General features: G+C 39.7%; 1 protein-coding gene across 1 annotated transcript in view; it reads right to left on the bottom strand.

The window, feature by feature from the left end:
* fn1b (fibronectin 1b) overlaps positions 1–12,530 on the bottom strand; it is a 23,246-nt gene extending 10,716 nt beyond the window's left edge. Inside the window, exons 1-22 of the mRNA XM_079422140.1 lie at positions 12,186–12,530; positions 11,651–11,776; positions 11,272–11,409; positions 11,058–11,189; positions 10,600–10,737; positions 9,910–10,071; positions 9,227–9,424; positions 8,589–8,771; positions 8,168–8,344; positions 7,319–7,471; positions 6,536–6,664; positions 6,141–6,281; positions 4,687–4,799; positions 3,835–4,003; positions 3,580–3,756; positions 3,242–3,370; positions 2,887–2,976; positions 2,552–2,746; positions 1,496–1,774; positions 1,096–1,359; positions 899–993; positions 92–260 (exon numbers count right to left, since the gene is read on the bottom strand). Coding sequence (XP_079278266.1) covers positions 92–260; positions 899–993; positions 1,096–1,359; positions 1,496–1,774; positions 2,552–2,746; positions 2,887–2,976; positions 3,242–3,370; positions 3,580–3,756; positions 3,835–4,003; positions 4,687–4,799; positions 6,141–6,281; positions 6,536–6,664; positions 7,319–7,471; positions 8,168–8,344; positions 8,589–8,771; positions 9,227–9,424; positions 9,910–10,071; positions 10,600–10,737; positions 11,058–11,189; positions 11,272–11,409; positions 11,651–11,776; positions 12,186–12,345 — 3,517 coding nt within the window. The 5' untranslated portion in view covers positions 12,346–12,530. The remainder of the gene's footprint in view (positions 1–91; positions 261–898; positions 994–1,095; positions 1,360–1,495; positions 1,775–2,551; positions 2,747–2,886; positions 2,977–3,241; positions 3,371–3,579; positions 3,757–3,834; positions 4,004–4,686; positions 4,800–6,140; positions 6,282–6,535; positions 6,665–7,318; positions 7,472–8,167; positions 8,345–8,588; positions 8,772–9,226; positions 9,425–9,909; positions 10,072–10,599; positions 10,738–11,057; positions 11,190–11,271; positions 11,410–11,650; positions 11,777–12,185) is intronic.

Genomic DNA, 12,530 nt, shown 5'->3' with positions numbered 1-12,530 from the left:
CTTCTTGTCTTTGTAGCTAGTCAAAAAAACTATGCATTTGAGTTCTAAAACCTTTCGGACATTGTCAAATTTAGACTTATCAGTAACTTACATGTCACAGCTTTGTTTGTGATAGGGTTGCCATGCTTTCGGCCATTGAACAAGGGTTGCAAGCTGTAGATATACTCCAATCCTGGTGTCAGACCAGAAAAGTAAATAGTGCCTTGTCCAGAGGTCATGTCCCTGGGAGCCTCACCACCTTGGCTGGGCTTCACAGACATCTGAGAGAAGGAGACATATTCTTGAGATTATTTTATTTTTTTCTGAAAATGTATAAGCAAAACTCTGGTGATAACAGCTTATGGTGAAATATGGTAGCTGGTCCAAGTTGGTTTATCAGCTTGAACAACAACTGTTCTCTAGGGCAACCTAGTGTTCCATCTATGACCATTAATTACCAACTTGGACCAATTTTGTCAGCCATTAGGGACTGAACGCTGGTGGGCGGGGCCTATGGTGAGAAGATGACTATTCGTCAATGTCTGGAGGCAATGTTTCTGCAAACGACTGAACCTTGGTGTCGTCCCCTTACCCCAATGGATCTCAAATGAGTCGTTTTTGGAGCTTGATTAAGTAAATGCTTTGTTTGCAATGAGGAGGATGTTTTAAGCTATGAAACTTGCAGGATGTTTTAATAGTACCTCTTATATGCCAAAAGACCAAGGCAAATTGGATTTATCATATCATGACCCCTTTAAAGTAAGGTGATGTATTTCCACAATTCCTGAGAACAATATGCAAAACCTCTAACATGCCATCCAATATATAATTTTTACAATATCGTTTCATTCTTTTCACCTGTTTTACAAAATAAACTAATAATATGGTAACCAGAAAATTGTAAATACAGTGTTTATACCCTATAGCTGAATCGTGGAACTGGGATCCAGGTAACAATGATGGCTGTATCGGTGACATCTGTGCTGAATCGAGGAGCATTACCTGTTGGCTGAGCTGAAGAACAAAAGCAAAAAAAAAGAGGTTTCAAAATGGCCTCAAGAGAGCTCTATTACTCTATAGTTTCAACTCAGGAGAAAAGGTAGAGGGGTTACACACATGTTCTGAAGACATCAGTGACTCCCTCGCTGAGCGTGTTCCCTTGCTCTGAGTGCAGGGTGACCATGTACTCTGTGCCAGGCTGAAGGTCGGTGAGCTTGTATTGAGACTCATGGCTGGGGATCCTCAGCTGTTTGGGGCTGGAGCTTCCCATGCTGACGAAGAGACGATAACCTGTGACCTGAGCTTTGGGGACTGACCAGATGACCAGAGCGCTGTCATCAGTGATGTCAGTGAATCGCAGGTCGGTAGGGGCATCAGGCTCTGAGAAGAAAATGTGGTGAAAAGTTGACCAAGATGCTATGTATAATATAAACGTAACTATAAACAGATTCAGCTTATTTTGTAAGTTGCAGTTTAGAAAGTGATCAGCTCAAAGACAAACATGAATGTCACCCACTTGTCGATTTCTCCCCAACCAAAGGTTCACTCTCCACTCCTCTGTTGACTGCATAGATATGGAAGCGGTAGAGAGTGCCAGGTTGCAGGTGCGTGAGCTCGGAATAAGCATTCTGTGTCACAGGAAGCTGAAGGGGTCTCTGGGCCCGGCCATCTGTGCTTACGGGTGCAAAGGTCACGCGGTATCCTGAGACCTCATTAGGAGGAACAGTCCAGGTGATGGTGATTTTGGCATCGGTAACTTCATAAAACTGCAGGTCTGTGGGAGCTTGGACCTCCTCTGTTAATGTGATGGAAAGCAAAATTACAATCTTTCAGAGCTCTACTATAAGGGGAGGCAGGAATGATCATGTAAACACTTTGGGCAAGCTAGGGTTAGGAGTCTGTTCAAATCCCTATCCATAAGTAAAAGCAAGCGAAATAGTGATGCTTGACATAGTACTACTAAATATTTATTTAATTGGGAATGTCTATATCATCAGTGCATGCTTTTGTGGAGTTCAAAACAAGTACTCTGTTAGCTTCAAGAGAGAAAAGCAAAATCATGCAAAGTAGAAAAGAGTTTTCACAGTTCTCTTAAGAAGTTGCCTTATCTGGCAAGACAAGAACAGAAAGACACACTCAAAGCTTCCCAGTTCATCCTTATAAGTTTCTTTTGGCTCTGAGAAAGCACTAAATCCCCCAGGTCAGGCATTTGCTAGAGTCAGCTCTCATCGAGAAGTGACAGAGAACTGGCAGACATCTTTACACGTGAATAAGAAACTTGGGCACTTTCACAAGCTTAGAGAAAAGTGAGCAAAAGCCTCTTAATAAAGTTGTTTGAACTCCAGTACAGACATAAAATACTAAGTGTGTGAGAGAAAAACACTTTGATGCAAACCGATAAGAATACAAATTCTGAACTAACTAAAAAAACAAGAGATGCATCAATAAGCATACAAATAAAGCAGGAGGTACAGGCTGCAACATGCCTCGACCTCTTTCTCAATGTTTCCTGTCACTTACTACAATATCTGTCCAATAAAAGGATCCTAAAATGGATCATCTGAACGCTTACCAGGCTGTTGCTCTCCAGAAGTGCTGACCTGTAGGACCAAAGGTTTACTCTCCAAGTTGTCTTCCACTGAGTAAATACTGACATTGTATAACAGGCCAGGTCGAAGGTCACCCAGTGTCACAAATGTTTGAGTCTCAGGGAGGATGAGCTCAGTACTGCTGCCCTCGACCGAGGGTGTGTACACTACACGATAGCCTGTGCAAACACATTACATGAAAAAAAACAATTGTTAACACCTATTCCACATTCATACATTATCTGCAGATGTAGTACAACTTTAAGCAACTTTAAAGACAATCTTAATGCATGAATGTTGGTACACAAATGTTACTCACCAGTTATAGGTGCTTGTGGTTTGGCCCATCTGATCGTGATGGCTGTCTCCTGTACATTTGAGACCTCATAATTAGTTGGAGTGTCAGGTGCTGTGAATAGACAGACGATTAATTTGAATGCGCAATGCAATCTGATCACTTTAGTGGATGGACGTTAAATATGTAAATGTAGTAAATTTTGTTTTGAACAGAAGAAAGGTTTATTTTGTTGTCGTAACCAACCACTTCATGTGGCAACCCAATGTTAGCATCAAACCAACAAAAATTGAGCAACAAAATAATCATGTCAGTAATGAACTTGCTTGTTGCTGTGGAAATGCTATGAAACTGATTCATGCCTGGTCGGAAATCTTACCAGTGGTCTGAGTAGTTGTCAAGATGAGATTTGTATCTCCTTCTGGATTGACTTCAAAAACTTGGACGTTGTACCTACGGCCAGGCAGAAGATCTTGGATGTTCACTGATGTAGCTGTTCTTGGGAGGTCTGTGGAAAAAAAGGGTAATTATGACATCAATAAAATTTTTACTAAGCCACTTTAAAATTTGAATTAATTATAATTGGACACGATTTGTATTATAAATTTAGCTTCTTTAGCTCAGAATCAGGAGCTTTTCTTGTCTCTGCTGTCCATTTGAGCATTGCCATTTCTCCTATTCATTTTGAACAAGTTGCATGTCTCCTACAATACTTACCAATCACCTTTGGTGGGGCTCCTTCCTCAGAGAGTTCATATTGCACTCTAAATCCAGACACTGTCTCAGATGCAGATACCCAGGAGATGACGAAGCTGCTGGAGGTGATTTCGGTAACGGACTCTGAGGTGTCCACTATTGGTGGAGGCTGGGTGGTCTCACCCTCTGCTTTTTCCACTGCAGAAACGGGAATATGCTAAGTTTTTGAAATTGCTAAAGGAAAGAAAATAATTGAACATAAAATAATCTACGTACGAGAGCCATGTGTAGTGGTGAAGTCAAAGCGAGTGACCTCTCTCGGTCCGTAGCGTAGAATGCTGATCAGCTGACCTTCATAGGTCAAACCTGGTTTAAGCCCTGAAATAGTGTGTGAGTTGATGTGCCCAGGAATGTTCACCTCCTTCCAGGGTGCCCGTGTGTTTTTCTGGGAAAGGAAAAATATAGAAACTAAAAACATCAATCTTGCTCAAAGAGGTGAATCTGTGGTAAAACTGTAGCATGATTTTTTTTTTTTTGCCTTTACATGTTAAACAATTCTGCTTTATTTACGGTTTTAAACAGCTTAAAGAGTAACAAAGAGTGGATATTTTGATAAAGGCCGGTTTGTTAAAAGTCTCTTGACATCTAAAATTAAGAAAATTGAAAGTATATTCCAAAATATTTTTGAATGCACATTGGCCTGCAAAAATAAAATATTGTCCAAACACAGCTTCAGACAAATTACAATTTAAAACTCCCTGGCAGAAACAAAAAATAATAATAATAATCTGAAAAGCCTCTTTCTTTTAGTTAAATGCACAATTTTGCAACTTTCCACTGAAGTCAATGTTTCATCGTGTCAGACTCAAGAGTAAATTTGTGGTTTTAAGTTCAAGGACTGTGGCTTGTTTGTGTGTGATGAAATCTCATCCTGTGCTTTTAGCATAGGCGATCATCCCTTGCAGACAGAGGTACACAAACATTCAATGAAGGGACAAAATGTCTCTCGTTCCCGGAATCTGGATTACAGTCGATGCTTTTGTACTCCTCCTTAACATATTATGTCACTAAAACTATATCATCATAAAAATCCAGCATAACGTGAGACTGCAAAACACAAAGACTTACGACTCTCCACTTGAGGATATATTGCGTAATGTGGGCAGACGGGGGAGCGTTCCATTGGATGGGATGGGAATTCGGCTGATTTCCAGCTTCTGTGATGATGACTCGAACAGGAGCTTTTGAGGAGGAGGATAAAAATTAATGATTGTTAACTGATTAGATAGTTTCATATTGTAAAGGGCATTAACTCTGCAACTGTATTTAATACAGCATATGAGACAAAACAGGTGATAAACTCACTCTGAAGGAAAGGAAATCAAAGAAAGAAAGGAGAAAAGTCTTTGAAAACATTCCGTTTCGTATTTGAAAAAAAGTTTGGATAAGACAGTTGAATCTGCTGTCTGGCGAGATGTTTGAAAATGGAGCAAAATTACCCCAGTTTGTCAAGTAAGGGGTGTTAAACAGTCCGGAGGATGATTGCATGGGTGCGGTGTTAAAAATCACACCCGGCCATAACATTCTGCACCCACTTTACCCTTTATCATCCCCAGGCCTTCACAGAGTTTGGTTAACAGCTGCATGCAATTCAAGGCAGTGAGGTCATTTTTAACAATTCTTATGTCTTCTTCAACTCTGGCAGAAAATATATCAGCCTTTGTGGTGTCAAACCAAAATTACACAAAACAGTAAGATGGTAACCCAGATACAAATTCACAGTGGCCCTTCAAAAGTACAACCTTCAATATACAGTGCTAAAGACAATCATTTACAGATGGTCTGAGTGCGGCTGTTCTTTATTCGGTTCTGTGAAGGTCGTAAAAATACAGCTCACACTTTCCTCAAAAAAGGCCAAAAGCTAACAAACGGCAACCTGTCTTACAATACTACAGGCCATTTGGAATCGCAAATGAACAGCAGACCTTGGTATTAAAAGCTATAGACGGTATTTGAGAATCACATTTGATATTTTGCACAATTGCGCCATAACCATAGACAAAAAATAAATAAAATTTGCAAGGACTCTAACACAATGGTGCTCAAAAGCAGGATTGTCAATGAAAAACAACTGTTTCTCACACCACGATAACATATGGCTACTTTTATGGTACTTTCTGAAGCTTGACAGCCCCAGTTACTTTATCTACTTTCATTAGCCTGGATATCCTGCTAAATCCATGTTCCATAGAAGAAAAAATAATATATATAAACACCTGTCCCATCTGGCTAACTTCAAATGGTTAATGTTCCCCCTGTAGAGACATTTGAAGGAGGTTGACATGCTACATCTGCTGAATTTCAAAGAGATTGTTGATAGTAAACGACAGATGAGAAATCCTTCAGTGGGACCATTTGAGACTTTTAAAAGAAAAACAAACATGCATAATCAACTGTTAGTCAAGTTAAAGGAGGCTAATTGCGGGAAAGTGACTGTTGGCAACAACAGATGTTCTGTTTCTTGCCTTTGAATTCACAGTCATTTTTAGTTCTGTTAGCTAGAAAGTAGTGAGATCTCTTACCGGTAGACTGCAGAGGTTCACAGGCCAGTTCTCCAATGCCGTTACCATAGCAGGAACATCTATACGGGACGCCTTGGATGACCTTGTTCCATGTCTCGCCAATCTGGTAGAACACCTTGGCCTCGGGTTCCTGGCACTGGTCTAAAGAAAAATATTAAATGGATTTTGTAGACAAAGTAAAAATAGTCTTTCTTTCATTACAACTCTGACATGTTGACAAAAACTATTGTTTCAATCGAGTCTGTTCGATTTGAATTGAAGGAAACATGGGCCATTCACACTGTAAAATACTTTGATCAATGAAAGGAAGTTCTAACATTTTGAGAAAAAGGTTAGAAAAAGAAAACAGAACAAAACATTGAACATAGCAGCACGATTAGTGAGTGCCAGCTTACCGATGGCATCGCATTTCCAGCGGCCGCGACCTTGGCCGAAGCATGTGCAGTTCATCATGTAGCCCTGGTCATGACGCTTCTCGAAGGTCTCGTTAACATCATATGTCTGTCCATTCACAACACACTGGTCTGAAATAGGGAATCATTTTTTTATTTTTTTGAGTAAATTTACGATGACTACGAGTGACAAAAAGGGAGATCTGCATCCTCTATACTCCCAATTTTAATTTGTAGGTAGAACCTACATAGTTTTAGACACTATCTAAAGACTAGTAAAGACTTTCACATTGTTAATTCTAATCAAAAATATTATTTCAAACAAAACAAATGCTGTTCTTTTGAAAGAATCTTAAAAAGTGCATCAGGGTTTCCTATAAATATTAAGCAGCACAACCATTTTCAACAGTGATAATGAATAGAAATGTTTCTTGAGCAGCAAATCAGCAAATTAGAATAATTTCTGAAGGATCACACTGAGAATTCAGCTTTGCCGGAGGAATAAATTACATTTTAAAATATCTTTAGGTAGAAAACAACTATTTTAAACTGTAATAATATTTTAAACATTTTGATCAAATAAATGCAGTCGTGATGAGCATAAATCTCATTGTAAATAAAATAAAGTATACATAAGTATACATATATACGTAATATATTTCATGTATTTTCTTATTTACTATATTTCATAATGTCATGTCATAATCTAATGTCAAGTCCAGAACTACTTTTTGAAATATCAGTGGTGTATTTGTAAGAAAATTGTGTCTAGGAACATCTAATGACCTTTGAGCTGAGTGTGGGAAATGCAGTTCCACTCTCCGCGTCCATTGCCTTGGCACGTGCAGCGCAGCATGTGACCAAGCGTGTCATGGCGTTTGTCCCACTCGTCACCCACACGGTACATGACATCATTAATGGTGCAGACTTCCTCATGAGCTGGATTAATATGAAGAAAGGGAATTTATGATTGCATAAAATCCATCCAAATACTTACAACAAGCACATCTATCTGAATGCACATAATGTTCCATGTCCATTCTGATCTCATTCTCCCTGGAACTCAGCCAGGAACTATGTCTGGTCTGGACCGAAGCCAGGCTTAAAACCCTGACAAGGGCGGACCCCATAGATCCAGTCAGCAGAGCCACAAATCAGCACCCCATTACATGGCCTTAAAAACTCCAACTCCCTTAATGGCTCTTAAATATATCTCTTCAATATAACTCATTTACAGGCCACTGATTGTCAAGGCCTGAGCACATTAATGACCAATTAAGGCCAAAATAGCTATTACTGTCTATAAAACCTGACTTCAGCTGAATGCATTAAAAAGAACCAATAATTTAAACAGATAACAACACACAGTTATACTCCTACTGACACACTGAGTACATGAAAACTGTATTTTGACTGAATAAAAATGATCTTTATGCAGCAATGTGCTGAAATCGTTCAGTTTTTATAGTGTATTCAAAGTTAGCTAAAGTTTCAATGTGCAATTTCTTTAAGCTATTAATGTATTTCCACTGCCATGAGCTATTTTCTCTGTTATCCATAGAGAAAATAACTTCATATTGTAGTGAGCAAAGCCAGTACTGCTGTAGGAGAACTAAAACAATTAAACATGCTCACCAGCCATGGGACAGAATCCGTATTTCCGATCTGAATCATAGTCAGTAGTGGTACCACACCACTTCATGCCGTCAGGACGGCCGTCAGATGTGCAGTCGGTGTAGTTGCGTCCATTATACTTGAAGGGAAACTGGCACAGAGCACCATTTGAGTTTCCTCCACGAGTCGCCACAAGCTCTGAAAGGCCAAAAAAACAGACAAACCAAGAGTGAATCTTGATTCATTACATTAATCTGCACCCTAGTGAAAATATTTTGTATGTTGGTTTTGACCAAGACCTTGCCCCCTTGGTCAACCAGTTTTACCAAGAAGACCATGCAGTGTGGCTATGCTGGACAAAACCAACATAAACTGGGTAATTTACTGGTTTAAGTCGATGTATTCAAGGTACATAAAGAAAGAGGCTCTGAGAATCACTTACGGTTCTTTCCGGTACAAAATGAGTACAAGCCATTGCTATCATAGTCAGATGTAGTGCTGCACCATAACTGCCCATCTGTTCGGCCCTCTGAGATGCAAGAGTAGTGGGTGTTCCCACTAAAAACAAATGGGAACACACATGGTTGCCCACCGGAGTTGCCACCGTAAACAAAGGACTGTCCGTCTGCGTAAATCAAGGAGAGGATAGCATTAATAATGGCACTGGGGTGTTTCAAATATTCAAAATGAGAGGTTCATATCACCTCAACATTTAAAAACTTGTATACTCATTTGGGAGATAACCACTTTGCACCAAACCAGTTTGTTTTAGGCCTTTTTCCTGTAGCTCAAACAGTAGAGCATGGCAAAACTGGGTTTGATTCCCAGGAAATGCATAAACTGGTAAACAAATTGTATGCAGTGTAATTCGCTTTTGGATCAAGCATCTTCCAAATGCATAAATGTAAGTTTTTGCCTTTTTATGTAAAGATGTAGTAGAAAAATGACAACAAATGGGTGAGAAACTACTTAAACCTACAATGGTCACATGCCCTTCAAGGTTTCCAAGAACTGGTTAACATAACAAGTGTACTAAATTTTCCTGAATCCCTAAATTCAATCGAAATAGGTAACGGTCACCTTGCTCCTCGCAGCTGATTCCTCCTCCAACACAAGTGCAAAGCATCTCCTTGCTGCCCTGACTTCTGAGCCAGCTCATGCCATTGGAGTAGTACACACCGGAATCAGTTTTACAGTTGCCTTCCTCAAGAAGTTCAGCCAGGACATCGACTTGGTTCATCACTGGTGAAACTCTATGAGTCGCGGAAGAGCCAGAACCTAGTCAACAACAGAGACAAGCTGTTGAGGCTTAGAACAAAAATCCCCTGTAGGAATAAATATTCCAAAGGCTTCCTATTGGAATTTTATGATCAAATATAGGATCATTCACATTGGGATCATGGGAACTATGGTCCTACTGAAATTCCTTCCAAAACCTTTTGACTATACGTTAAGATTATTAAGCAACTTATTGGTCACTTGGGATCTATGTGCCTTAGATCCTTAAATCCTTACAGATTGTTTTATTTTATTTTTTTACAGCAGATATTCCAATAGGTTTCCTTTGGTTTATGTAATGAACATCTTGGTTGCTACACACTTATGATACATATCATCTAGGCAAATTTGGCCTACACTTTAACAAATGTTGCACCTTTCGTTGGCTTTAGAGTAATCATGTGAACATTAACTCACAAAAGCACGGAGAACTGGAATTAAATAACGCATTTCCATCTATCTGACAGCAGATTTTGTACACGTACCAATGGCGGGTGTTGCATGGGAATCAGTATGTCTGTCACACTTCCATTCTCCACGACCGTTGCCTGTGCAAAGACACTGCAGAGTATTTCCATTGGAGTCAGTTTTGGTCCAGGTCTCACCAATACGGTATGAGGTTCTTGTATCCTGGTCATTACAGCGGTCTGGAAAAGACAATGAAATAACTTAAGATGACAAATGGCACATTGTAAACATGGAAAAACCTCTTTACTAAGATACATTCAGTTTTTTTTAGGAAACATCTCCACACTGTCACACTTCAGTAGGTTGTCTTTATTTATGACCCTGATGAAGTGTTTTCTGACACTTTCCAAGCAGAGAAGGTGAAGGAAGTCAAGATCGTAATAGTGTTTGTTCACCCACTCCACTTCCTTTCACTGCAAGACTTCAACGTCAATAACCCTGGAATGTGCACACTGTAATTTTCCTTGTGCATGCTCCCATCCAGCTATAGGGAGCTTGCATCTCTGCAGAGCTCATTGGTAATTATGTAATAAGGGTGTGTCACACAAATAACTACAAAGTCATGAAAGGAGACATGGAAAATAGCTGTGCTTTGGAGAAAGGAAACAGGACCTTAGAAATAAGTAGGTGTCTACTGAGCAACAAACACAACAAAAAGGTGCTTCTACAGATGCTGAAGACATGCAATATTGAAAACAAGCTCTTACTTCTGGAGGTGCAGGTGATGCGTCCGTTGCCCTCTCCCAAACAGGTGCAGTCGACTATCATCCAGCCTTGATAGGGTTTCTGCCATGTCTGGCCAACCACATATGAAGATCCTAGTGCGTCATCATAGCAACGCTCCGCTGTGAAGATACAATAAATTATCATCTTGTTCTTTCCACTTGGGTGTGGCATGCCAAATTTCCGAAAAGAGTCACTTGTAATTTCATCTCAGTGTGCATTAACACATAACCAACCAGGCTACAAACAAATAACAGGGCATTTAAATACATTAAAGAAAATAAATTAAAATTTAATGCAATTTTAAAATTGATTTAAAAATCCTTAAATAGTTATACCTGCTCTGTAGCTGTTTACAAACAGCTTGACTATACACAGGAATAGCTATTTCTCCAGAATGTTTGCAAAGACAAATGTACAGTACAGGTAAACACTGACTCACCAACTGGTTTGCAAGTCCACTCTCCCTTTCCATTGCCAAGGCACACGCATTCAAGCATGTAGTCTCCAGTGTCGTGTGGTCGTGTCCAGGTGTCTCCGATTCTGTAGGAATTTCCTCCTTCATGGCAGCGATCTGTAAACAAGAACAATCGGATAGTTTAGTAATGGGGATTTTTTTAAATGTACAATTCTTTCTACTCCTTTCTTGGACTTACTTGCGATGGTGCAGCTAATTTTGCCTTTGCCGGACCCAATGCAGGTACAGTCCCATATCATGCCCTCCTTCGGTCTTTCGTAAGTCTCTCCGACTCGGTAAGAGCGCGCATTGAATTTGTCATAGCACGTCTCCTCGGCTACAGGTGACAAAAACGAGCAGATAAACCATATGTATCTCTCCACTTATATACTATTTCAAATGCATCACCTAAATAAAGCTTCACATTAAATGCAGAAAATGATCAAACAACTCGTTCAGCGCGCATGCAGTATGCGCGTAATTGCGCATTTTTGCGCACTAACAGAAATCAAGAATGCAAACTTAAACCTAATATCAGAAGCTCAGTATAACAAGATCTGAATGATAAAAACGCTCACCTGCAGGTTTGGATTTACACTTGACCCCTGAAGCCCCCTCACAAGTGCAGATGAGAGTGCTGTCCATGTACTGACGCTCCCACTGATCGTTCATTCTATAAAACCGACCATTGTCGTTGCAGCCATCTAAATTTAAAAATAAACAATTTTAGCACACTTTCTTTCTTTCTTTTCCTTGTACAGTGGTCTTATTTCTGTTATACATATATAGATATAATGTTTTGGTAATACTATATTTTAAAGAGCAATTTAACTATGTATTATAGCACATTGGCTGTTTATTAGTACTTATAAAGCACATGTTAATGCCTTATTCTGCATGGCCGTATTCTACATCCCATAATCCTACCTAAATTTAACAACTACCTTACTAACTATTAATTAGCAAATTATTATTAATAATTATTAAGCAAATTATGGGTTTACTGAGGCAAAAGTTAATGGTCAGTAGTTAGTTAAAAGTGAAAATTGGATCTTAAAATTACGTGTGATCTTTTTTTTTTTTCGCTCCAAATAAATAAACTGATGAACTTACTTTCATGGATTGCTAAACTCCTGGCTTCCTCGTAGACCGGGTCCAGACGGACTTGTTGCTGCGATTGTCTTTTACTTTTCCCTGCAGATTGTGGCATACAGTGGACAGATCCCCCGATGCACAGCAGGAGAAGAAGCCTCTTTACTGAGATACGGGTCATTCTCACCCGCTACGGAGAACAAGTGTGTCAATGTGCAGTGTTTTCTGTTGCGCACTAAAGAGGAAGGCGCGGAGAGGTTTGCGGAGGCTGATTGTCTTTGAGCACGGTTGTATTTCAGCTGCCTTCCCCTGACTGTACTGAACCTCCGCCGTCCAGATGATGTGGGACGAGTGCTCTTTTAAAGG

This window comes from Barbus barbus (genome assembly GCF_936440315.1).
Source record: "Barbus barbus genome assembly, chromosome: 7".
In the NCBI taxonomy this organism is placed as follows: Eukaryota; Metazoa; Chordata; class Actinopteri; order Cypriniformes; family Cyprinidae; genus Barbus; species Barbus barbus.
This window is presented reverse-complemented; position numbering and strand designations above follow the sequence as displayed.